The sequence below is a fragment of the Bactrocera dorsalis genome, chromosome 5, assembly GCF_023373825.1.
Source record: "Bactrocera dorsalis isolate Fly_Bdor chromosome 5, ASM2337382v1, whole genome shotgun sequence".
In the NCBI taxonomy this organism is placed as follows: Eukaryota; Metazoa; Arthropoda; class Insecta; order Diptera; family Tephritidae; genus Bactrocera; species Bactrocera dorsalis.
The window spans coordinates 8415107-8442817 of NC_064307.1; the positions used below are offsets into that span (position 1 = coordinate 8415107).

Here is a 27711-nt window from a genome sequence, read left to right on the forward strand (position 1 = left end):
CAAACACACATTTGTTTTTACTTTGCTCCCTAATCCGATAAGAACCGAACAGCTAAGTTATTAGTTTATTCATGGCTGGAGTTATATTATTTGGCAGGCGAAAGCACACAGACACACACCATCCAACTTGCTATCGAATCCGTAAGCACGGCAAAGAACCTACAAAGACTTTATGTATGTATCTGCGCTTAAAGGCGCTCGAAATTGAATATTTACATTATACCGGTATATACTGTATATATGAACACGTTTGCGTTGTGGCGTTTGGGCGTTTTTGTTTCGAATACTTAAAAGTCCAAATTTATGGAATAGAGTGTGCTCGTCGCCCTCAACGGCCAGAAAGCGGTTTCGTTCACACTTGGCGGCCGTAAAATGAGTACAGGAAGCGAGAGTGGCGCAGCTGCGACAGTAACGAGTCCAACTAAACATGCGGCGAAGCTAGTCCTGCCGGCGCCGAGGATATCATCACTTGCACTCTACGGCTATTTAGCTGCATTGGAGCAAAAGCCTTCGGCGCCGTCATGATCTGGAAATGACAGAGGCCCAAGGAAGTGGCACATTGACTGGCCGGTGTTGGTTTGGCCAACATTGCGGTGGAGTGCCGCACACACGCCCCCATACACAAACGAACTTTATCCTACGAAGTAAGCTGCACTGAATTTCATTCATATGAGTACATATTTACTTGCATTGCGGAATAGTGGGAGGCATGTTGAGTTGCCACAAAATTTTCATAAGAAAATTGTAAGTGAAATAACCATTTATTCTTATTAGATAATGTGTATAGTATAGTGTGCTTGTAAAATCAAGGACTAAATAACACAAATGTACCTACAAGCGAGATATGATATATTTTTTTCTCCCGCATTTTTGAAAATCTGTGTTTGTCTGTGCGTACATACGCGTTCTCATAAGTGGATTGTAGAACCCATTCCCCAAAATTGAAATGGAATTGACAATTGTGAACTCGCGGCATATATTTATACATTCCCCACAGGAATCGCCGAACTTGACAAAGACGATAAGAGTTTAGCGACAAGAACTTTAGAAATATTCGATGCAAAGTGTGTAGGTCTTCTTCTTCTTCCCCCGGCGGGTACTTCATCGAATACTTTCAGAGCTGGAGTGTTTTCATCCGTACGGACGACATGACCTAGCCAGCGTAGCCGCTGTTTCTTTATTAGCTGAATTATGTCAATGTCGTCGAATAACTCAAAAGTTCACCGCTCCACCGAATCCGATATTCGCTGTTGCCAATGCGCAAAGGATTTCCGCAGACCCTTTCTCTCGAAAACTCATAAGGTCGACGCATCAATTGTTATCATCGTTCATGGCTCTGCACCATATCGCACGACGGGGATGATGAGTGACTTGTAGAATTTGATCTTTGTTCGTCGAGAGAAGACTTTACTTCTTAATTGGCTACTCAGTCCGAAGTAGCACCTGTTGGCAAGAGTTATTCTGCGTTGAGTTTCAAGGCTGACATTGTTGTAAGTGTTAATACTGGTTCCAAGATAGACAAAATTATCTACGACTTCGAAGTTATGACTATCAACAGTGACGTGGGTGCCAGGTCGCGAGTGCGAGCTCTGTTGGTTGATGACGGGAAATATTTCGTCTTGCCCACGCTCACTACCAGACCTATTTGCCTCGCTTCTTTATCCAGTCTGGAGAAACCTGAAAGATGTAACTGGAACTATAAAATAGAGATAGTGAGAGAGAGAGAGAGAAAGCGAGAAATGTGTTATTCTCGTCATTGCAGTCTCAACGTCGTCAACCGATCTTTTGGATAACAACAGGAGGACCGAATAGAAATAACCGGCTGCTGTATTTCCCTACAGGGCACGAGATGTAAGAGGCGCAAACACAGCCGTATTTAAGTGAGTACCCACAAAGGGAACTTGTTGACAATGAATTTGGCAGTTGGCAACGATTGGCAGCATTTGGCGGTTGGCAGTGAATCAAATCAAACACACTGCCGTCCCCACAACCGACACACATACACATATGTATGTTTATTGTTGTTATTATTGTGATTGCGATTGCGTTGCCTGCCATAATCGCATTCGTCTCGTAATCGCATTCAAATTCACAAATTTCGTCGATTGTCAACGCAATTGATGCTGCCAACAAATGCAGATGTCAAAAGCGAAAAGTCGCTCTTGCTGCTGTTGTTGTTGCAGTGGGTACTGCTGCCGTTGCCGCTGTCGATTATTCCCTGATTGACTGGCGTATGCAAAGTGGACGTGATTTTCGGATAACTTTGATACACAGTTAGCTGCTGCATGCCCATTTGCAACTTGTTGGAGTGGATTATTGTTGTGTCAATTGCATGTAAAACTGAAATTATTGACATTCTCATCTTTCGCTGCCGCGCGGTTACGCTCCATGTGCGCTTGCCTTGGCGACAAGTTTACCTTAGTTCTGGCAGCCATATGTGTGTGTTGCCACATTTTTATTTGGTTCTGTAATATTTTTAATACTTTTCTTCAGCACTCAAATTCAGCCTCCTTGACCGCCGCTACAGTTATTCCCCTGCTCTGTACCCCCTTCGCAAAATGTTATTAACGAAAGACACATCTCCTACTCCTTTTGTTATACTTACATATGTCTACAACATTATTTTACCATAAAGCCAGCAGCACTGTATGTGGCAAGTTCATTGCTGCTTGTCGTCCTGTCTTTCTTGAGTACCACCGTCGCGTAAAAAAAAGAAGAGGGGCTGAATATGTATGTAATTTTGATTTATTGCAACGCTGCTTACTTTGGTTTGTCACAGGCGAATGGGAAATGAATTAAAATCGGGAAAAATTTACATAAAAACATTAAATATGTGTGTATGTATGTAATGCCTGTAGTTGGCAAGTCTACATAAAAGCTAAATTAGAAATCTGCATTGGCGCAGGACGCAAAGGCATCTCAGTATTTGAGGTTTCCAGTCGTGTACACTATATTTGTGGTGGTGGTGAATGTGGCGGTGAAGCGGCGGCTGGTTGGTTGGTGGTTTGGGGCGCGCATCAGCTTGTGGCTTGCGGATCCCTTGTGCCGCCCGCCGCAGTTGTTGAGTTCAGCGGTAACATGGTTTTGATATTAGCATGCGTACATTTGCGCCGCAGTTCCGCAGTTCAGTTGGGTGCGACAGGTTACGGCTGCAGCGCCACCTTTCTTATATCCACTTCGGCCGGCACCACGGGTGGCCGAACTTCAATGCCGCGCACTGGCTGTCGGTCCAAGTGATGAATTACTTTGTAAACTTCACTTCTATTCAAGTCGATTTTCTTTTCAGGCTTTTGATACTTCATGAAGTTGACTCTGCATGTGTGTGTGTGTGCGCGCATTGTGGTGGCCCGACATGCGCCGACATACGCCGAGCACAGCAGTGCAGAAAAAGCACGAACACGAATTAAATGGAATAAAATAGAGCACAAAGAGAAATTATTTTCAACATGCAGCAAGTTGCTATGCAATAGTTGTAGCAATTGTACAGACATAATAGAAATGAGGAAAGCGGCAAAAAAGGTGAAATGTGAATTGTGAAATGTGAAATGGTGAAATGCTGGCTGCTGGTGGAAAAAGTATGAGTAAAATGAAAAGCATGTCGATAAAAACTATTGAATGTTGGATGAAATAAAATAAATTGCTTGGTGAGCAGGGACTTCAAGCTACCAGTCAGCCAGTCAGCCGTTCAGCTGGTCTAACATTGCGCTGACCCGACCGCTGTAGTTACACGCGAGTACGAGTACGAAGCGGTCGAGGGGCGGGGGGTTAGGAAAAACACGGAACAAACAAACATTAAAGCACATGAATGAATTTGATTGAAGTGCAATTGATTGTTCATCACTCTTTGCAGTAATGATGCTGTGCGCGCGTGTGTGTGAGTGAATGTATTGTGTCGATGACTGTGCAGCGTACGGTTTTACATATGTGTATGTGTGAATGTAATTCGAGAGTGGAAGACTGCGCTGTCGTTTATTCCTTTATGGGAATTGTTCGAATGATCGTTGAAACTCCAATAACTTTTATTCAATGAAATATTTATATAAAAACAACAACATAAAAAACTAATTATATTTGTTAATATTTTATGAAACAAATTTTAAAGCTGATTATCTGGAGAAGGGGCAAATGTATTTCTTACACGTCTGAAGTTTACACTTTACAATGAAAATATTTGGTAGTCGAAAAAGTCTTCTCGTATTTCTAATGAAAATTCAACTTATAGTTTTTATATTTATAATGAACTTTAATGAACCAAATATGTACCATTTTGGTCGACTACTTTTCATCATTTTTCCCCTTGAGACATTATTCCATCAGTGTAACACTTTTCTGATTTCTCGGCGAAAAACTGCGACAAGTAATTTTCACAGGCTTCTCTTCAAGCCAGCTTTACTCCATTAAGAGAGTAAATAATGACCGAAACAAATGGTAGTTCGATGGGGCAAGGTCAGCGCTATGTGGTGAATGCATCAAAACTTCCCAACCAAACTCTCCCAGTTTTTGCCGAATTATCAAGGATGTGAGCGGTCTAGTAAACTTCACAAATTTCATTGGTGGCTTGCGTGGCATTTTCCCCTTTTGTTGACAAAAATTTCAAAATATATCGAATTTCTTCCTTATATTCACTCAGCATTTTTGAACAGCTGTAACTTATTTTCAACTTCCCCGAATATATTTTTTTGCTACATGAAACTTAAAATCTCACATTTCCAACATTATATAATATGACCCAAATTGATTGGTAGCACTGGAGATATATGACTGCAACGACATCTATTGACAAAATGACAAAATACGAAAAGACTTTTTCGACTACTCAATATTATTTTCACAAGCTATAACCAGTTTCAAGCCTTTCATTTGCTAAAAGTGCTGCAGCCCAGCTTTAAGCCTTTACACACGAAAATATCGTATACAATACAACACGGCAAGCTTGGAGTGTCTTTTTAGTGAAACCGTGTAGTAGTGTCGTACAACGCATATTTTTATCAAAACCGAGTTCCTATTATATTTTTCCAGCAGGGTGGTCATAAGCATATGAAGTGAGCTACCTTTACAAATTTCTTTCGATTTACTTTCCAATAAACTATTCTCCGGAAAAATATAAAATAATAAAGATTAGTCTTTTCATTCGCATGTAGACTTTCTTATACTTTCTTAGCAGCGCGGTAGGTCAGCAAGTATTTCATATTACATGAAGCTCCAACATAGTATTGCCGACCTAAGCAAGGTGTGCACGAACTGCCATATGTAAAAATGGAATGTATAAATGGATTCAATATGGACATGAAATCAGGCGAAGGATATTGGGTTGAGATCTTTGTGTAGCTCTTTGCCAATTAAAAGTTGGCAATTTCATTTCCTTAGCAAAATAGCAAAATGAATTTCCCTTAATTCACTACTAGATAAATAGAGAGTGCCAATTTAAACTTCGGATGAATAAATATGAACTATAGGCAACAAAAAAAAATACAAAAAAGCTATACAAAGGCTGATGAAACTCCACTACCTTCAATCTTCAGTCGCAAATGAATGAAAGGAATCCATTAATTGGCAAATAAATGTGTAATTGCTGTTGCTATTAAAAAATTGGCAAATATTCACGTGAAAGGCTGCACAATACACGAAGCAATGGATGAGAAAGTGAACATGAATCAAACACAAATTGAATGGAAAATGCAATCACACATACATACATATAATATATCCATAAAAATTCAATGGGTTGAAGATATGGACAATTTGCCAATCACTAAATGGCAAATTGAATCGTGGCTCAAAGGAAGTGAGGTTCGGGCACATAATCTTAATGAGGGTATGCCGGGGGTAGTGCTCGTCTATTCACACGCTCACACACACAAACTTTAAAAAATATATAAAAATGTGTATGAATTAATATTATTATAAATGTTAGTTGTATGACGGTCCGTGTAAATCATTTCATGCATACCTTGGGTCGTAGCCAAGCAACGGACTTTCAAATGTGCAACTGCGTTGGTGATGTTTATATAAATGCCGGTGAGTGCCGACGAATTCATATGTGATGAAATGTGCGCACAAATAACATTATGTAGTTGATGTTTGGTTGTAGTTGTTGTCGTCAAATGCCATAGATCATGAAGTTGATACGAAAGTAAATGAAATGAGGGAAATGCAAAAAATGTTGTAAATCAAATAACTGTGCAAATGGCGTGCGTAACTGCGCATTATTATTAAAATAATTAAGTTTTTGATGAAATTAATATTGTAACTGTATTACAGAGCCCCGAGGTCACAATCATACAACAGTAGTAAAGTCAGCTGCCTGTGAGTTAAATTTAACATTATTTTTGAACTTTATTAGAGTCGTGATCGAGCTTTAGATGAGCTTTTTTTGCTTAGCATCAGAGTTAAAGCTTTTATGCTAAATACTATTCTAATAATTCAAACTCAGGGAAATGAGAGGAAATGTTTTTGAATTAGCCATCTTTCTTCGTTCTAAGTTACATATTTCGTATCGCTAAATTTTAATTGTGAGCTTAAAGCTAGCTTTAGTGTCCCACTCTCAAAAAGTTTACTCCTAAATGATAGAGATTACTATTTATTCTCTTTTGTGTTATAACAAGGAACAATATTTTCTAAAATGCTGATGAGCTTTTCACTCACGCGACATCTAAGCAAATTCTAACAGGGCTATAGAGAACGAAAAAGTTCGAGAGAGGTTTTTGCGACCTCTACTGAAGCTAAACAAGTAAAGCCTACCCATTTTTCACTGTTTGAACTCTTAATACGAGAGAAGGAAATATCAGTAGAGACCCTGAAACGTAAACTCCCTAAGTGAGGTTATATGTGTACTTGCCCTGATCACAGAGGTAGTTCAATCAAAAGTCCTCTAAGTGAATATGATTGTGCGCACAAAAAGTAGAGAGAGAATAAAAATAAAGTTAAGTTGCAAATATAGTTACCCCAATGTGGTGCCGGTTATGAGTTCCGCTTGTGCACTCAGGGTTTCCGCTATGAACTCATCGTTGTAGGCGTCCTTGGGTCGATACCAACGCCTGCCGCCGGGCAACACCAGCGGACGCTCGGAAGATGGTGTCAGCGGGCCAAAGGCACGTTTTGAGCGACGAGGATTGTTTTTGCGTTCCAATTGCTCCTCGAGTTCCTCGATCACATCGTTGCGCTGCCAGTTTCGAGGCCAGTTTCATGTAATTTACGGTCATTTCAAACTCAAACAAATATACATAAAGCGGGTATAGGTTATAGATATGTGTACGTGGGTGAAGTGTGTTAGTGGCATTTCTCAGAAATCAACGGTTACTTAAAAAGTTAATTTTTCTCTGTGAGTTTTGTGAGTCATGCGTAGGAAAACGATAGCTGTAGTCGGGCTTTTTGTTAAATTTAAGTATTTATTTTGTTTTCGGAAAGTATATATTTTTGCTAAAAATGATAAACTTTTGATATTGCGGTTGGATTTTGAGAAGCTGCCGATTTGGTTAAAGCACGCTCTTGCTTAAATTCTCATCTTCATAATTCAAAGCGTACTGTTTGCCGCTGTAAAAGACCAAAAGCTTTAAATAGGGCTATTATTTAGTGGATAATAAGATAATTGAAAATTTTTAGGGTTAAGTAATTAGATTGGTTCGGGTAATTAATTGAATCATATATTCCATAAAATGAGCTCGAGAGTCAAAAATCGATAGTAATAACTAGTTATGTCTTCAACAGAAGACGAACAGATAGGCGGATAGCTAAGGTTGTTATGTGTGTCTTTAATCATCTTCTTATACGAGCACCATCGGCACTAATGGAAATTTTCATGAAGGATTTTAATTACTAATTTGTTTTAATATTCTCCCTTCCACAAAGTTTACATATCTAAATCTATTTATTAAATAAAAGATCTACTGAAATCATTAACTTGAATTTCTATACTGCCAAGTATTTTGTGTAACTAGGAAACCACATTCTTTGAGAAAAAGTAATGTTACCAACCTTTTGTTTCTTTGCATTTTGCTCCTCCTCCATTTGCTGTGTATCTTCCTTATTTTGTTTTGCCTCTTGAATCTTCGCTGCATCCAAAGGAGGGGCATCAGTTGCAATGCTTTCTGTGACCTCCTCTGCAACGACAGCAACACTCTCAGTAACTGAACCATCCTGATCGCGACTGGAGTCAAGTACTTGTGCTGAAAATGGAGGAAGACCGTTGGTTGAACCTGGGCTTCTAAGTTCAACATTAAAACTCCACAAACACAACTTACTTTCGCCTTCAGCTTTATTCACTTCAGCGTCTTCGTCTATTTTTTCTAGATTAATTGAGCGCGTCTCAGCTAAAGCTGAAACAGAAGCCGGTAATGGCTGAGCACCGGTCTGCAACTGGAACGCTGGCAGAAGTGTTGCCAACTGCTTTGTGACTGCGTCGAGTGTGGATTGTATGGTGGATGGCAGTGAAGAAAGTGCGGCCAATTGGCGTTGCACGTCGGCCAGTTGACGTTCAAGCGCTAGTTCTTCGTCGGTTTTTTCACGTTGGGGTATGGAGTTCTTAGGTTCGGTAGAAACTTCTGGGGCAGCTGTAGTATCGTTTGTTGATGAAGACTCTTCAAGTTTTTCTTCCAATATTGGGGTCGACTCGTTTGTGGACGATATTTTCTCGTTATTGCTTTGAGCCGCTTCTTCGTTTTCTGCTTGGTTATCGCCAGCCAATGTGGGTTTGTCAGCCGTGTCCACTTGTTCACCTTCTTTGTCTTCAGTTGGCGGTTCGACTATAATTTTTACTTCCTCCAAATTAGGCAATTCGCTGTCAGTCGGTGGAGGTTCTTCAATTTCCTCAACTTTTGGTGGTGACGGTTGCTTAGTTTCTACTGGCACTGTCGGTTCAACTGGCTCTGTCGGTGGTACGATTGGCTGCGGCTAACAATTAAAATTAATTGACAGAAAATAGTTAGATAACTGTAGCTTAGCTACTTACCATCGGTGATACTGAACGTGATCTTGGCGCTGATTTAACTATCTTAACTTTGTATGCATTGGCGGCTCTGCGTTCGGCCTCGATTTGTTCCTTGCTCTTCGGTATGGGACGATCAGGTTTCACCAGAAACGTTGACCACTTTTTGTTTTCTTTTTCTTTCTCGGCTCTTGTTTTGGTGGCATCTTCATTGAGGGTTCGCAACACATCGCTGGTCATACAGACACCAGGCTTGGGAAAAAGTCTGTAGAAATTTACGCTAATATAATAAAGATTAACAAACAATCATGCATATATTGCAAACGAAACGCACCCCAAGACGTTATGCTCGGTTAGGACCTCTGATTCACCCGAAAGCACCGCAGCAATTTCTTCTTCCACCAACTTGATTTCCGTTTGTTCCGAAAGCACCGACGACGGTCGTTCTGGCAGCTCGGGTAAAATCTCTGTCTGCAGCTCCGCTTCATCTTCCAATTGAGGAGGAATAGGGCTCTTACGTCCACTCACATCGATGAAAGTTAATGGCGTTGTGGGGCGCTCGGCTCCGTAAACAGGAAACATTTTCGGCACCAATTGCTCTTCGCCCTCACTGCGGAGCAAATATGATTAGAATTTAAATAACTCTCAACTCGCCACAATGATCTTGTACTATCCATTTACCGTTGAACTCCGATGTAGAACACATTTCCACAGTGCCTAATTACCTTGTCTGCCTCTTCGTGTGTCAGTGGCGAGGTAGCCGTGTCGTTAATGCGTACAATGACGTCACCTTCACACAAACCGGCTTCCTCGGCTATGCTGCCCTCATTGACCTAAATTAACGAAAAAGTAATACGAAATATATGAAAATCAAACACCAGCCAAGGGCCTCCTACACAAACAAGAACCATTAAAATGAAAAGGAATAATAACATTAAATTCCCTTTCGGCACAGTCGCCGCAATGAGTCAAGTGGCGGCCTGTTTGCTAGGTCAGTGTGTTAATTTCGGCAATGAACTTTTTCACATGCCCACATTGGGGCTCCCCCCAGAGAAGTGCGTGACAGCGAATGCGACAGCCTCATTTGTTTGCGTTCTCACTTCGCATCCGCTGCTGCTACGCGGCGGCATTGAATGAAAATGCTCCTGCCTTCGTGGTTTCCTTTCTGTTTATTTGCCTGTCTGGCTAGACATTCAAGTATTGCGAGTTACCCGATTGACAGTTGTCGGCTTGCAGCCCGCGCCAGTGAAGCGCTCACCTCGCCGCCGCAGGCGCTCGGCAAGAAGCACGCCAGCGAAGCTATGAAACGGTGTGTGTACACAGAAGTGTGGCAATAAAATGCGAAGAATGCAAATACGCAACGGGACAAAAGAAACTCGAAGTTTATGGCAAAACAATGAGTGATAAAATGGAGTACGCACTCAGATTTCCTCTCGACGACATTCGCCAAGGCAGGTATATTCAGACCGCAAAAGCACACACCTTTTATCTCACATTTTCCGTTACCAATTCAATAGTCGGTTTTTCTTCGTGGAAATCACCTCTCAATCATGCATTGGATTTCCGAGTTAAGTGACCCCAAGCAATATGAAAATTTCTTTCGATCTGAGACGTTTGGGAGAGAGACCTACTTAGCTTTGATTGTTCTTTTAAGTCTGTTTACTAATTGAGAGAGACAATTAACACTGCTTTATATTAAAAAACAAAAGTAAACACAAAGGCTGAAGCTAATGTGAGTATGAAAGAGAGCTCAAACGTGTACATCTTCAGGTAATTTATTACAACTTTTTCGGAAGAAACCTTTGAACTCTATAGAATTTAGTTTTCATATTTTGAGAGAACTGCAAATCACTATCTTAAGTTTATGTCTACCATTCTTTCGGCAATATTTTACAAACTCAGACATATTTTCTTTCATATGCCTTAATCAAAGCGATTTTATTCCATGTTTCCTTGAACCATTTCGCTTCGAGTTCACTTCAACACGCCTTAAATTTGCTCTCATATAATCTCAACTGTGTGTAACGGTGAACATAAGGTGTGTGTAATTAAAAATACAATGAGTGTATAAGAGAGAGAGCAGAGAGTAGTGTGGCATTCATGCGAAAGTTAGCTGACAATAATGGCGATGTGATGATTGATAGTTTGACAGATTGGAAAGAGCGCGACGTGGAAGGTTGGCCGACTTTCTGATTAAATAAAGACAAAGCAACGGCAATGTGGAGCGATCCTTTGTACGGCTTTCGTACATTTGTATGATTGTAGCTATGTGAGTCAGTGTGTGGGTGTATCTATGTGTAGATATCCAAGCGTGTCTTATCGTATTGTGCTGTCGCACGCACACACTGCCACCCACACACACATGTGCACTTAAATGAAGGCGATAATAAGCGCATTTACGTTTGTATGTGTGCGTTCACCGCACTCTTGCGTGTTGATTGGCAATAATAATAAAATATTTTATGGCCTGTTAATGTTAACGAAAAGTCATTTTAATTATTATTCCATTTGTCGCCATGCTAGCTAGCAAGTGGTCCTTTATATATTTTCCTTCATAGCGAAATGCACATTAAAGTTGTAAAAGTTGCAGCGCTCTGCCGTTTATTCCCAACATCGTTGAAAGCGAGCGCTTTAATTCTTCACCCTCGCACACACACACGCCCAAGACACACGCGCACGTACTTACGCACACAACAACGCAGCGAACTTTTCACTACAGTTACGTAATTTCATTTGACCACAAAATTTTTCATTATTACTTTTTTCGCTTTACTGCTTTGGTTGCAGAACTGTCCGAAACCCAAAATGGGCCAGCAGCTACCCCACCGGCTTGGCCAATGGAGCGCTCATAATAAATAGAATTTCGGAGGCATAAAACCGACTTTGCTTGTGTACTACGCGTCTACTAACCTTAACGACTGTCAGCGGAAATTCGAAGTCCGCACCGCCGACCAAACGAAAGCCCCAAGACACGTTCTCGAAGCGACACATTTTAATATCGATCACCATTTTGTATGTTTCAATTTATGCTCCACTTCTTGCGGCAATATTGATAATAGATTTACGACGATTAATAAATTTCCCGTGCAATTAGTTTGCGCTCGGTGTTAGCCCAGCCACTTGGCTAGCAGATGCTACGGCGGTGTAGTGAATATTGGCAACTGACGCGACGACGGCGATGACCATCGGGCGACTACTAGCCGCTTGCCTGTTGGCGCTTGGCGGTGAGTGCTGCTCGACCGGCAGCCGATGCTGTTGCTGTTGTTACTTGTTGCATCGTCTGAATCGCTGCTCCTGCTGTAAAGTCACGAACCTCACGGCTGCCAATCGCTTCCTCATTTTCTTGCCACACAACACACAACAAGCTACATACACACACGCAACTTCGTTAGCTCGCCGCTGGCTGATAATGAAATTTATGTCGTTGAGTGTGACCGGCTGGCTAATAAAGTGGCTGCCGCTAACCGCGCGCCCGTCCGTCGGACAATCAATACAATTTGCCGTGTCGACGTGACTGGCTGACAGCCATTTCTCATTGATTGGGCACTAAGATGTTGGCGATAATTTATTTCTATTTATTTCTGTTGCTTTGGCATTTTCGGCTCAAATGCGTTCACCGCAGTTTGTGGCTTGTTTCTCAATCGCTTTATTTGCCATGTTTATTCACTTTCTATTGGTTCGCTCATTTATTGTCGCATGGCTTCTGCATTGCGTTATTTCGTTGTGACACGAATTGCCCGCCAATTATTGCGGAAAACAATTCGATTTGTTCTAATGCAATTTCTCACTTTCCGAGTAAGAGTTTATTGTAAGAGCCTTGTTATCGGCCATTATCGGCAACTTTATCGCAGATAGAGGAGATGATAGAGACCTTCGTAGCGTAAAGTATCAGATTTTTACCGTCCGGAGGTGCTAACGAAGCTTGGTTTTGTAGAGCGGGCTTTAGATTAAAAAGAAAGTACCTGAGTCTAGCCATTTTCCTGAACAAGACCCTTAATAATATATAGAAATATGGTGGCATAATAGCTTATGAAGGCTTGAAAAGTCAGTCGTTCTTCCGTTTTGCTGTTTGATGCTATTTCAGATTCTTCCAAGGTGCCAGGTCCTTCTCCACCTGGTCCTTCCAACAGAGTGTTCCAGGTCTTCCTTCGTCGAATGCTCTTAAAGCCGCTGTCTCCTATTGGCAAGAGTTATTCTGCGTTGGATTTCGAGGCTGACGCTGTTGTTGATGTTAATACTGGTTCCAAAATAGACGAAATTATCTACGACTTCAATTTTATGACAGTCAACAGGGACGTGGAAGCCAAGTCGCGAGCGCGTCGACCTTTCGTTTGATGACAGCAGCTATTTCGTGTTGCCCTCATTCGCCACTAGACCCATTTTCTTCGCATCCGATCTGGAAAAAGCACAACTAGCGGCATGGTTGTTGAGGCCAATAATGTCAATATCAGCAGTTGTACACTCTTATAGAAGTTACATTCATTTATTATTATGCAGAAAAGAGTTCCAATTAGTGTCGAACTACCGGAGAACGCAACTCTCCTCTGGAAATCTTCCACTTTCTTACTTCCCACATAACATTCTGGTCTCCTTGGTTCTGGCTGTCCTACAACGTAACGATTTACTTTCTCTTTCATTTGCCTGTTCCCTGCCTCGCTTTCTTAATTGTCTTTCTCTTTCATTTGCCTGCTCCCTGTCTCGTTTTCTTTATTATTATGCAAGCAACGCGCGACAATTTTTCACTTACAAAGTGCTAGTTACTCGCAATCCCACAACATTTTAAAGCTCAAACTTGTAATAATTGGAGCTACAGTGGATGAGTGAGAAATAATACAAAAACAATCACATGCTATTATCTGCCATAAACTTTTGTACACTTTGTATTGTTTTAAGTTACGAAAACAATCGTTTCAACACTTGTGAATGAAGTAGAAAACTAACTCATGCATATAGACTTCATGCAACCGCTGTCATGGTGCATACAGTAAGTCTGAAAACTACGGAGCTTAAGCGATATACCTTGGCATTGAACTGTCGTCTAAAAATATATAATTATAGTCCAGGTATCCTTTCTAGCAGCGATGATACAAAATACATAGCGAACTTGACTAAGGTCCAAGTTTCTGGAACCTGAGTTTAGTAGCTTGCCATTTAGGCGTATCGATACAGCCAAATTTGAGACCAGACATTTCTTTAGGACTGAAAGCCTTGTTTTTGGATATTCCATCACAGAATAAACAACCAATGGCTGATCTAAGTATAGGTACTTTGTTCGATAGCCTTTGTTTGACAGATCACGTGTAAGTCGTGTCAAACTGTCTTGTTATTTTTTGTTAGCAGCCGTAGCTAAGATTGAACACGAAGACCGTGGAGAGTCGAGGCGCAACTCGGACTAACGTTTGGAACGACTTGGCGCATTTTATGACGAGATCTTAAATTGAAAGCGTACAAAATATAGCTTGTGTAAGAACTGAAACGCTTTGACCTTCCCAAATAATATTCTTTCCTTCTACGGGCTCATGAAAAGTTCCAAGAAGATTCGACGTTTTCGACCCAAATTTTGTTCAGCATTGAGACCCAAAAAGAGAGCAAAATTACCATATTTAGGACGAAGAGCAACCTAAAAAGATTCAAGAGCTGTCTTTCATCCAGAAAAACAACGGTTTGGTGTGGTTCATTCCATTAAATTTGAAGTTTCATTAAAAATGTAGGGGAACATTGAAATAGATCACATTTATAGTTACATCTCGTTACTTCTGATTCTCTGGTATCGAAGTACTCTCCCAAAGTATTGATTGACTATTGGTTGTCACTGTATGCAGTTGCCACAATCAAATTTGCATATTTTTCTGTGACTATAAACCTCAAAAAACGGACCGAAAGTTTTTGACGTTCGCATAAATAAATATTTGTGTAGGTGTGTATGGATGGATGCGCTGTGCGTGTGGCCATTCTCGTATAAAAAGCGAAAACATTTTGCTCAGTTGTAAACAAGAAGTTTAACCCTTTTCCACTACAAAATTCGAGCAAATTGTTTTCAAATATAAAACACAATCCTTATGCTACGGACTTGGCTCCTAACAATATGCAACCATTTGCATTTCAACTACAACCACTCGGACGGACTATATGGACATGTGGCTGGCTACAGCAGTGCTGTGCGGCAGCCCGAACCTAGCACAAAGGCATGCGCACACAAACAGCTGAGTAAATATGGCAACAGTATGCGAAAAATACAAAATACAAAATTGTGGTTGTGTTGTGAGTATTTGTGTGTGTGTGTGTGTGCCTTTCTCCTCTCCCTGCATTTATGCTGCGGTTGTGTAACACTAAGCCATAGGCACTTTGTCAACTTTTATAAAATTTAACGACTTTTGTAGGAGTTTTATGTGAACAAAGCTAACACACACCAACACACAAGCACACACACTCACAGGCACACACAGACGGACATATGCAAACAAGATGTGTAAGCAAATATTATATTTAGGTGGACATTTACATTTATATAAGCCCAAAGTGTTCGTAATAAAGTTGGCAGATATTGTACAGATTTGTTCTAATTGAAAACTACCTGTAATTGTTAGCTGGCAAAAACGAGGCAAGCAACTTCTGTCAATTTGCCACCGCACAAATTTTAATTGTCCTAGTTGCAACACTTGCAGTGCTTGTGCGTGCTTATGTGTGTGGCCTCTTTTTTCGGGCTTTCAACCGCAGCGTTTGCAGAGCGCTTTATTTGGGCGCTTTGATTACAAGTTATAAATTACATGCACAGAATGCACAGACTCCGAATGCTTTCAAATTTATTTATTTAATTAATTAACTTATGTCATGCGTTATGAATCAAGAGTATTAAAACTCACACACACACTCGCACATACGGACGTGCTTTGTCTGTAATTTTCAACGAATTTAATAACTATGCAAGGAGCGTTCGTGCAGCAGAAACGATTGTGTTACGAGCAAACGCTTAACGAATTCAAGTTTGCAAAGGTATTAAAGCGCCCTATTTTTGGCTATTTTTTAGGCAAAATGAACACCGCTCCAAACTGCATTCCTCCACATTCGGCACTTGCTGCAAGAGCTAAATTTTTACTGTCGAACTGACAAAATTGAATTTTTTAACACGAGGCGATTTTTGCTAATATTGCATAACACCCATTTGTGAACGTATGTGTATGCTCGCATACCGAGATTCATACGAGTCGTCAGGACGAAGGATGTGTGTTCGGAGGCTCACACTTGTACGACTATGCTCATAGATTCATGCAGCAGATGAACAAATGGGAAAACAATAATGCTGCTGACAGTTTTTGGAAAACGGCTGCATTCCGAGCATTTGCAAACAGTTATGAAAAGTTAAATTATGTTACATTTCATATCAGCTGCAAACTTTAGTTCGAGCCACTTCGTTTTGCACAAAGTCCGGCTCGGCTGCAGTACATGTAATAGTGATTGGACTGGCGTTGTAATTTTGGCTTTGCGGCATGACTAAACGCCATCTCGGACGAATAAAACTGCTGTCGGCTGTCGTTTTTTGTTGTTGGCCTCCTAATCTGAGAACACACATGCATGCATTTACGGGGAGCGAGGAGTCAGTGCAAGAGTGTAGCCATACACACCTACTTCCATAAGCCCAGCCACAAGTTTTTAGGCAGCTGCAAACTGCTCTGCACTTGTTCGTGTGCGAGCGGTCTCAGCTTGTTTTGGCAGCTATTAAGTATTTAGCATTTAGTTAGCTTGTATAGTTTACTCTTATCTAATAACAGTTAATATTTAAGAAGCATTATAGCAAATTGTATTTAGGAAGCTGGGCGAGCTTAGGTGAATTATCTCCGAGATAAGGGATTGGACTTAAATAATAGATATTTTATATGCGACTTATTTTTTAGTTGTTGTAGTAAGCAATAAATTGTGCTGAATGTTTCTTCTGCCCGTTTGTGGCTAGCCACTAGGCACTGTTTCAAATAGCAAAATACTTATTACTGCAAAGGTTACGCACTTCGAACCTACATTCTGAGATACTCATATTTCCAGCAAACTGAGCAAGAAATTTGGATATCAAAATGCAATTTAGGAGACCCATTATGATACCACCGGGATTGCAATACCCTCACTCTCTGAACAGCCTAGCTCAGTAAGTTTATCAGTACCAAAAGTTCTTTTGGGCAACCTCCGAGATGTCGTCTAGAAACCCTCGACCGCTAATACGCGTTTTTTTCTATATATTCGCACCTAAGATGTTTTATAGTCTCCTCCTCTTCTTGATAGCTTCTACAGTAGTCGTTATATGGCGTTCCTAGTTTACTGCCATGTCTGCCTATTAGGCAGTGACCTATTAGCACTCCTGCTAGAGTTCTTTTAAAGGGTGATCCATATCCAGGTTCTCTCCTTTTTTTTTTGAAAAAACACAGAAACGTCAAAATTAACAAGGAATGTTTATTACCAATCGAAAGAACATTCTTTGGCATTTATTTTTTGAAGATTATCTCTTTGAAATGTTGGCCGCTGCTACGTCTCAGATGGCCCAGCCATTCAGTCCAATTGTCGATGAGTCGCTCAAGCATTTCAACGGGTAACCGGCGAATGACACGCGTGATATTCGATCGGTAAGTCTTAGTATAAAATTGTCATCACTGGAGCAACGCCTTGAAGTAGGGTTGCTCCGTATGCTCCTGACTCGTGTGGCATTGAGTCCAACTTGGACGTGGAGGAATATTTCTGCTCCGTCTGCACCAAAAGGCTATATTGAAACTCCACCTCGGTGTATTGCATACAGTGGATGGAGCCATCTTAAGACCCACTCAGACCTTAAGCCACACAGGGATTTGAGCAAGAGTTACGTGATTCCATGCTGCCAACGCTGTACAGGAAGCTTAGTCATTACGGCCGTCCAATCTGCACCTCCAGAGTGACTAACAGAGGACCCCCACGGTTCATAGGGGCGCAAATAGGCCACATTACTCCCACTCTGATCGGTCTCCTACCCACGCAACCAGAAACCAAGTTAAACAGCCTAGCATTCATACTGCACAACACCGTGCAATATCGCCTTATCGATGGCGGCATTGACCCCAGGGATACTACCCCAGAATTGTCAGGCAATGTCGAGCCCAAAATATTTAATATATATATCCCCCCAATTACATGTTGCGCTACTACATCTTTTCCGCTTTACCCATTCCTACGAACGTAATCGTTGGCAAGCGTCAATTCTGCAAGGTAATCGCATTAGCTACCGCTCGCTTCAATCCGGCTGGAAGAATTGTAAAACTATTTTCACAGCCGCAGGATATGTCAGCGTGACACCTTACGTTATGCCGATCCCTGTGATCTCAGATTAAGGGCTCTTAATTTGGAGATTCGGAAAACGGTAAGCCAAAACAAACGGACAAAATGGATTAAGCGCCTGATGTCCTGCAACCTCTCCACCGGTGTTAGTAAGCTTTGGAGTGGATTCAGAGTGTCATCAGCAAGGCAAAATCGTTCAAATCGATAGAGCGACATAAGAGATCATTATTTGTTGGTTTTTAAAGCCCATTCTGGAAGCAGCATTCTTTGAGGAAACTATTTCAAAACTTAGAAATTATTCGCTCACCAGATAAAGCCATTCACTTGCTTTAATGCCACGACTCAAATCAATATCTACTGTTGGACCTACGAAGCCATTGACAATTAAGAAACGCTTACAAGAGCGCAGTAACAATTCAATAATAGACGAGAACATCAATGGCATCTTATTACTGGCGATGTGCTTACGACCGACTACAGCCATGCGCTCTCGCATAAACCTTATCAGACGACAACTTAACTTGAACACATTTCAAATGGCCAGTTTGGACATGCGAACAGGAGCATTTCAGCACTTTGCGACATGCAACAAATTTCAAACTAAATGGACTAAAGTAACGGTGCGGAGCATAAAAATACTAAGCCATAAATTTTTATTTCGAAACCATTTGCCAGCAACCGAATGAGAACAAAAGCAACACACGACTAAGCTGGAATTATCGCATTGCGTAAGCATGTGTGTGTGTAACACCATACAAGTACACGAAGGGGGATTGTGGGGCCGTAAGTGTATTACGAATGAATTATCATTAGACACAAGTGCAAACACACACAGTAATAACAACTGCGCTTTATAGTTGTATGTGTTTACTTAAACGTGTATATTCAACATAAGTGTATCCACAGCACATTTGTGTTGATTAGAGCGCATTCCAGGCGACACTTCGGCATGGAAGACACACTCGCAAGCGGATATGCATACACACGTCGCTAACGTCTTTATGTGAAAGCTTGCGTTGCTGCTGCACACACACTTGCGCACTCGGACAACCATTTATGAAAGTTGGTGAGGCGGAGGGAGGCTCTTAAGCTGGCAACACAGACGGGGACCGGAAATAGTCACACAAACAAATAAAGCAAAACGGAAGGTCTTACGAACAATAAGAATAAACTGCGAAGAACAACGACACAAACGAACTAGCAAACAAACAAACAAACAGATATTAATATGTTATACAAGTAAGAGAGAAAAAACAGAAAAAGGCAGCATACGTCAACCGGAAATAGCCACATTCCATTCGTACGTAATGAAAAGTTATCATGAAAATTTAATGCGATAACCCACGCAGCACACGCCCTCACACACACACACACACACACATTGAACGGTTAGAGTGCCGAGAGCGAGAGCACACCGCCTTTTGCAATGGTCCTTTATTCACACAAAATGACCCACGCGGCGCCCCTGCAGCACGCACGTCCCTTCGACCGACCAATCGACATCAAACAACAAGAAAACGCCAACCGTTTGGGGAATGCGGGGCAGGGCCAAACATGTGAGTGCAAAGCAACAAAGAATTGAAGAGCGACAATAACAGGACAAAACCATGGAAGCCAAAACAAATAGCGAAATCAACAACAAACAAATAGAAAAGGAGGAAAACCCAGAGAAATAAGAATGTGCTAAGTAGAAAACAGCAGACAAGCGCTTTGGGATAGGAAGGAACGAGGATTGCAAAGGAGAGTGTGCAGGCAGTGAGTTGCCATAAAAAGGAATCACTCGTAAAAACGATGCAGAAGCGAACTGCAAATGACCAATAACCAAACAAAATATGTTGATAACAACAAAAGGTACCCATATGACAAGTGCACACAACGCTACACACATACATAGCCACTAATTTGGGTATGCCTGGTGAACCATTCGGCAGTTGAGCCTCGTGCTGAGCTGAAAGGATTAGTATGCGCAGCTATTAGGGCTTTATCGCCAGCTACACGCAAGCACATTCTTAACGTAACGCGTTCTGTCACAGACCCCAAGAGTTAATGTATGGGCTAAACCACATGGCTCTAGAGTTCTTTGACAAAAGTAGTGAATTTTCGATCGAATTTTAGCAGCTCAACTAATTTGGCATTTTGAGTTCGAAGATTAGTAGGGTTCCACTTGAAGGCAGCTGGTGCTAAGCGAGTTAGCTTTGGCTGTTAAAGTTTTTACTTCCGTGGTGCTAGAGATAAGTGATGTTCAGGGTTTTTCCGGAAAATAATAGGACTTACAATATTTTAAGAACTTTCAAAATAGGCTCCTTTTTCTTTGATCCACCGCTGCCAGTGCGATATCCAAGCATTGAAGGCCTCACGGTAGACACTCTGCCTGAAACCCCTCTGTCGTCTCCAAATGCTTGCCTTTCATCGGCCTTTTCAAGGCTGTCGGTCGGCTGCGGAAGCGTTGGAATGCCGGCCTTGGTTTGGTAGCTGTTCACAAGAAAGGCGGTGTGAGCCGGGACGTTGTCGTGGTGCAACTTCCAATCGACTGTGATGTCTTGTCGGACTCGATTGACCTTTCGTTTGAGTCGCTTGACGGTTTGTTTGGGAGTAACAAATTCATGGTGCATGATGCCTTTTATGTTAAAAAAAAACAAGGTCTCCCAGCACGGTCTTCATCAGCGATCACTTCCCGGCTCCCCAGAAAGGGAAACTCTTGACCATATGGAAGCGGACTGGTGTGGAACTGGTTGGAGTCTGGAGAGTTTGGCTTAATCTTCATTTTGTATATACACTTGATTTCGTTTGAAACTTGGCATCTCGCAAAACCTCAAGTATTAAGTCCTAGAAAGACAAGTGAAAACGAACGCCGGCTGAACTTGCGGTACATTCTAGTTGGAAAGTGGTTTGTAACTAGTTCTTTTGAGTGCCGCGGATACATGTGGTCAGCAGGCAAGGTTGTGTGTGTTGTCATGTGGCTTAAACTGTGGTGCCAAATGTATAATTTAGATAAATTTCCCATTTTATGTTGCATGCCACTACACGTTGTACATTTGTATGTGAGCAACTTTTTCACATTTGTTTTAAGTTGCCCTTCCATTCAATTTGCGATGTGTACTTGTTTAGTTATAGCGCACAGAAGTGGCAGCAAGTGCTGTTGACTATTCCAGCTACTTGTGCAGTATAAACAACCAATCAGAGCATTTTAAGTGCTTGCGTAGTGCATACTTATCTATTTACACTCGACAGTTAAAGAGCTACAGAGCTTTAAGTGACGTGCCAGCCAATCTAGACGTTGCCATACAACTACAATTTTATATTTAGTTTTGAGCAAGTTCTGGTTGTCTCCTCCCAAACACCAGTTTTATGACGAACAACGGTAATATTTGGTGTTTGGATACATTCGAATAAAAACTAGCTTGTCTCATAGGTCACTATTTTTTTACTTTATGATTTATGCTGTGTTTGAAAGATTTACTTAGTCTTAGTATGTAAGTCTTACTAATAACCCTAGATACTTCACATGCAAATTGATTTCCAACCAGTTTATTAAAACCTACAAAGTCGTTTTTCTATATAATCGTATCGGCAGCGCTTGTAAAACAGCCAATCGCTAACAAACTAACTCACGACGTTTATTAGATTCGAACATAGTTAAGTTAGTGCCAAATTTGTGCACGTGACTGCATATGCAACAGACATAAGTGTATTAGATTGTAGATTCCTAATATCATCATAGCGTTCAACTTAAACCAAACTTTATTTTCCTGAAGTTTGTACTTGTTGTGGCAACAACTTCCCTCTCAGATGTTGCACAATCTTACACATACTTGTAGACACAAGCGTTTGGACCAAAGCTAGCTTCCTCCGCAGCGTCCAACGGCACTCATGTTGCAATCGATAAGCTATGGACGGAAAATAAACACAAATTTCCCCAAATATGCCGACAAATCGAGGTACGGTAAATGCATGAATATGTATGCAAAGACATGTCCATTTGAAAAGCGATACAAGCACCGCCTTGGACTAAATTTGAAAAGCTCGTAAGTTCAGAGTTCTTTTTGACAAATTTAAAATTGTGAAAATATCGAATGTGATACTGAAATAATAATGCTTTCAATTCTAAGGGGCTTTCATAAGGGGTTACATAGGTTTACGGGTTTCAAAAAATCGATTTTTTTTGTTTTATTAAATTTTACAACACTTCTAGAATATTGTACTAAATTTTCAAGTTGATCCGAGTAATAGTTTCGGAGATACAGCCTTGAGAACTTGTGCGTTCGAGGCTACCTACACTTAGTGCGCCATTTTTAGAAGCATTTTTCTCGAAACTGTGTTTTCGAAATCGGTTACCAAGATTTCTCGAGAACTACTCAACTGATCTTCATGATATTACACAGGTCTTTCAGATGCAGTTCTTAAAGACTTGGACGAATGATTTTTTTTTCGATTAAAACTATTTGAAAAAAAACATGTCGCAAAATTTTCACTGAAATTTTAATTTTTTTGTAAAAGTTTTTGCCAAAAATCCAAATTTCAGTTTTTTCCTTGAAGCAAGTTCTAAGTTAAGGTTTTAACTATAACACGTTTTTTTCACTTTAGATGATCCTGTAAGGTTCTTTTTTCCGAGGGGTCACCGGAAGTCGTGTCGCAAAGGCCGAGTTTAAAAAATTTTTCCAAAAATTTCGGATTTTCTTTCCTAATAGTGTGTGTTTGTGAATAAAAATTTCAAAAAAAAAATCATTTTTATATGAGAAAAAAATTGTGGAAAAAACGCTGTTTTCTACCTGAGGAAACTCAATAATTATTCCTGCTATTCTCAATTTGAAAGAAATTAGCGGCTTCCAAAATCGTATATCACGAAACTTGAATTGAAGTCCAATAATATATGCTGAATAACTTTTATAACGACTTATCTGCCTTCTGCCGCAAAGCCAAGCGTTGCGTTCTCAAGTTGACGGCGGTAGGTTGCAACGAGCGTTGGGCAACTGCGGTAGCTTCTTCCGTCGGTTGCGATGAACTCACTGGTGTTCTCCGTTTATTTGGTTGGTTGGCTAGCCAACTGCTTGACCATTACACAACAACTGGACACCAAAAGGACAAACGTGAAGCGCCGTTGGCCTGTTTGTGGGTGTGTGCTTCGTGTGCAAACTTGCAACTTGAAGAGCAGTTGTGCAGTTAAAAAGAAGACACATAAACTGCGCACGAACTCAGAGTTTATTTGAGTATTTAGTAAATACTAAATTGCACATAAATTTAAAGAAATTCGGAAAAGCATTTTTAAAGTCAGGACTAGAAGAAAGCACTGCAACTGAATAAACCTGGTTTTTCCACCTTGACGTAATAGCTCTCAGAGCCATTATCGTAAAACAGGAATTTTATTTAAAGTGCCAAATGCATGCTGTTATACAATTATCTTTTTTTTCGGTGCGCCTTTGGATTAAAAATTTTATTAGTTTGCTGTGTTGCGTAAATCGCTTTTGCCAATTTCAATTAAAAATTTAACAAAATCCTCCTTGTTTTGCTGCAATCAATTAACATATTGTTGTTGTAAGTTTGTTTAGAATTTTATTGTCTATGAAAGTTCATGCAAACTCTGCTCGGAGAACTTTGCGCAAAAGCTGTTTTACTATATAGTTTGACGCTTGTTTTTTGTTATTATTGCTTGGGCGAAGGCTTACGCAAATGTTTGCGTGTTATATAAATTTAATGAAAAATTTTAGTTTTTTGTCTGTTGCTGTTGAAGCCACGTGAAAGGCAGCGACTGCGTGCAGCTTATCATTTATATATTCGTTGCTATTTCGTTGTATAGGGTATTAAATATTATAAGCCGAGCACTCAAAATACTTTAAAAAACTCTGCAGCGATGTGCATGCGCTGATTTGCAACTTTTCGCGCTAGGCTTGGAAATCATTGCTCCAACTAATGCCGCAACATGCGGAGAGCCAACCACACGAGAGCTTAAGGCATTGCCACAATTGTGAGGGAGAATCCTGAAAGCCGCTGTTGCATGGCGTTATTGAGCTGGAGCTTTTTGTTCGTGTTTTAGGTTTTTTTTACTTTGCCTTGCAAATATTTGGGAGTTGAAAATTGTATCAAAAAAGATTTAATACTGAAACTATTGGTGGCGTAAATCGGATAAATCATTCATTCAGAACCATGAGCTTTAAATCAAAATATACTACTGAATGATTTTCGACGGATTTCTTTATATGATACCGACGGTACTTATATTCGTACTAATTGCGAAACGTCTGATGTCTTGACTACAACTTGACTTGATCTTGGAGCTTGAACCTTGTTTCGGCACGCTTAACTTCCTTTGACACGTACCAATTCTTTACATCCCTTCTAGCCCCTATATACTGAATCCCCGTAACTCTGCATCGATTTGCTTTATACTTCTCATATACTATATATCAACTAAATGATGCAATATGTGTGAAGTGGCGCCATCTGGTTCGAACCGAGATCACGAGCTTCAATTTCAGAAATCAAATAGTCGGTTATCATAGCACTATAACGGTCGCCATTGGCGATTGCGTTCTCACCGGCATCATTTTCGAAGAAATATGGACCGATAAATCCACCGGCCCACAAATCACACCAAATCGTTTTGTTTTCTGGATGAAATTGTCGCTCTGCAACCTCTTCAAATTCGTGCAAAATGTGGCAAGTTTTCTATGCTTAAAATTGCGTATACGCCGGGGCATACTTGTACATTTAACGCCAATTAATAAATATTTTCCTGTTCTCCAAATCTATTAACATTTCTTATGAATATTTTCTAAAAGTTAATATCGACTTTCTACGCACCGCACCTCGTGTTGTACGAAGCTCGTTCGGCTTGCGGTGGAGTTAATTCTTTAAGCCACTTTTTAATGTAAAGCTGCATGAAAGTCGCTCAGTATGGATGCTAACATAAACATATGCAGATCTTGACATGTGCACATATGTATGTATTTTTTAATATAAGCAAACATATAAAACATCCATATGTATATAGTGAAATTGACATGGATTTGCGTGTATTCGTTTGTGTTTGTTTATATTAAAAACTCTTGCCGTGGATATTCTTTTCACTTCATTTTGATTGGAAGTGGAAATTGGTGGAAAATATCAGTTAATTACTCGACAGACACACTCACTCGCTCCGTGTACATGTATGAGTGGAATACTTTGTTCGCATGTCATTGAGAACGTCTGCAAAGCTCGTACGTAGGCCGACGAAAAACTTTTAACCGGTTTTTACATTTTAAATATTTAATTATTCGGTTTGGCCTCATTCGTTTGCACAGCACAGGCGCACACACACATGCACATGCACACGTACAAACACGGCTTTAAGTATATTTACTCGCAATGTCGCTGAAACAGTCGTGCACGCAGGCATATGCCAGCGTCTTATCGCTGCCTCAACGAACATCGATTTTTTCCCACAAAAACTTTCATTTACACTCCACTTAATATCAGTTATTCGCCTAGAAATTCCGTATTTCACTTAAGCGCGCAGTGTTCGCATATAAATATACATTAAATATTTATTCCGGCGAAGTGCGGACATGAATGTCGCCTGAGAAATGTTTTTTGATTAACACGCAAGCCTTAATTTAAGAGCGATGCCAAACCACAAAGGCCACATGCTCACGCTATCACACGCGCTTATACCAACCGCCATACATACTTAAGTACTTATTGGTGGTTATATCCTTACCCACACGTGTGTGCGTCTCAGTCACGGAAAGTACAATTTTTTACACGAAACTCTTTTTACACGTCTGCCTTGTTCTTGTCTGAGTGTTCGTGTACTTTGTTCTCAGATTAACTGCTCCACTCACACTAAGGGGGGTACGCTTGCACAAAAGTATATTTCTTATTATTATCATTATACGAGCATCGGAGAATTTATTTGCATGCCCCTTGTCATGGGAAAGTTATCAGCCAGTCAAAAAAGTAGACACTCAAGCACTTAAAGCGATTTTTGAGGACTCAGGCGCTAACTAGAGTTGAGTGTTGCCTAAATTGCGTAAATCTGTTGGTGGAATCCAGACAATGCCTCAGTCTAGGGAAGCATTTTGGTCGAAATTCGTAACTTAGTTGCCTGATAACTTTTGATAATAATCTCAGAAAGTTTACAAGTGGTCCGATATCGGCGGTTCCGACAAATGAGCAACTTCACGAGGAGAAAAGACGTGGACGAAATCTCGTATCAATATGTCAAAAACTGAGAGACTGGCGTACTAATATGAGTTGAAGCTAATTTAGCCATAAATAATGACCAAAGAAAGACGATATGATATTGAGTTGTACGTACAAAAACCATATCGCCACGAAATCCCTTGTGAATTGCGAGAATTTGCATGAAACAAGTGCACTGATTGCAGCCTGAACATTTGCACATTGGCATGTGTTAATTTGGCGGTATTAATAAACCCCATTCATATATTCGTATGTATGTACGAGTATGTTTGCATAGAGCTTACTGCTGTTTTTACCCGGTTGATCGGGTTTTCATGCCCAACTCCATCTGTCAAGCGCATATCGACTTGTTGCCTGCTAATTAAAGCAAATTCAATGAACAAGCTCGTTAAGCGAAAAAATGAGCTCTTCGGCAGTTCGCGTGAGATCGAATTAATGAGAAGCACATTTGCGGTCAACTTTTACGATAATCGATGAAAAGGCAACCAAGCCGACGCGAAGTTAAAAACGTGACTCATTATGAAAGTAAATATGCACTGGCTGTTTCCGACTGGCAAGTTTTTACAACCAAAAATTCAAAATAAAAAAATTGGTTGATGAATTCAGCGTGAATAACGCAATTTTAAGAGTATTCTTACTGCCTCAGAGATAGAGCGATTAAGCAAAGTCTTAGTTCAAAGGCAGCAAGCTTGAGCTGCAGACCGTATGCTTTCCTTAGCCTTTCTTGTAGCTTTGTCTGGTTGCATTTGGAGCTGAAGAGATTGACTTATCATATATAGGCTGGTACTAAGGAAGTTTGAGTTGGCGGCTTTAGATGTAGAAGTCAAACAATAACTAGAGAGGGCACCACTCTGCGGAGCCCCTTGCTTAATTCTTCTCAGTTTTGAGTTTTTACCCCGAAGTAGTACAGATGATTGACAGCCACTTAGGTCCACCACATCAGTTTTGGAAGAAGCTTAGATTTTCCTTCCGACGTACACAAGTAGCGTTGTGTGATTAGCTGTGTCAAAGGCTTTTGACAAGTCCTTCGCAATGGGGATAGTCCTCTCGCAGGGCGGTTTCTGGCTAAGGCTATGAACTACCTGGACGTTTATGACGCTAAGTGATGTGATGGTACTGTGCACTTTTCGGAAGCCACGCGATAACGGTAGCTATTGACGGTTACGTTCTCACCGGCATCATTTTTGAGAAAACCGGTCGATAAATCACCACTTCTTGAGTCTCTTCAGGTTGTTCTTCGTCCCAAATGCGGAAACTTTGCTTGTTTATATACCCATTGAGCCAGAAAGGAACCTCATCGTTGAACAAAACTTGGC

At 40.7% G+C, this 27711-nt stretch overlaps 2 protein-coding genes across 7 annotated transcripts in view; one reads left to right on the forward strand and one right to left on the reverse strand.

Annotated features, from left to right (window-relative positions):
* LOC105231467 (uncharacterized) overlaps positions 1–27711 on the forward strand; it is a 166186-nt gene that overhangs the window by 21359 nt on the left and 117116 nt on the right. The gene's annotated exons all lie outside the window — the stretch shown is intronic.
* On the reverse strand, positions 2728–12172 carry LOC105231313 (titin). 6 transcript variants are annotated; one of them, XM_019992166.3, is made up of 9 exons: positions 11834–12172; positions 9605–9756; positions 9258–9533; positions 8948–9203; positions 8241–8889; positions 7975–8165; positions 6945–7162; positions 5951–5989; positions 2728–3312 (listed from the first exon to the last, which is right to left on the reverse strand). In XM_019992166.3, the coding sequence occupies exons 1-9, from the start codon at positions 11930–11932 to the stop codon at positions 3144–3146; spliced, it is 2049 nt and encodes a 682-aa protein (XP_019847725.2). In that variant the 5' UTR covers positions 11933–12172; the 3' UTR covers positions 2728–3143. The 6 variants fall into 6 exon arrangements, with proteins under 6 accessions (XP_019847725.2, XP_019847726.2, XP_019847727.2 ...); XM_019992167.3 differs by having other exon boundaries at positions 8948–9188; positions 11834–12171; XM_019992168.3 differs by lacking the exon at positions 5951–5989 and having other exon boundaries at positions 11834–12170.

Bases quoted from the DNA above. Each gene is read 5' to 3' on its own strand.
- LOC105231313 (XM_019992166.3), bottom strand. From the start codon at position 11,932: ATGGTGATCGATATTAAAATGTGTCGCTTCGAGAACGTGTCTTGGGGC. The intron at 9,534-9,604 runs GTAAATGGATAG...TTTGCTCCGCAG, and splicing joins TTCTACATCGGAGTTCAACG to TGAGGGCGAAGAGCAATTGG. The intron at 8,166-8,240 runs GTAAGTTGTGTT...CTCCATTTTCAG, and splicing joins GAATAAAGCTGAAGGCGAAA to CACAAGTACTTGACTCCAGT.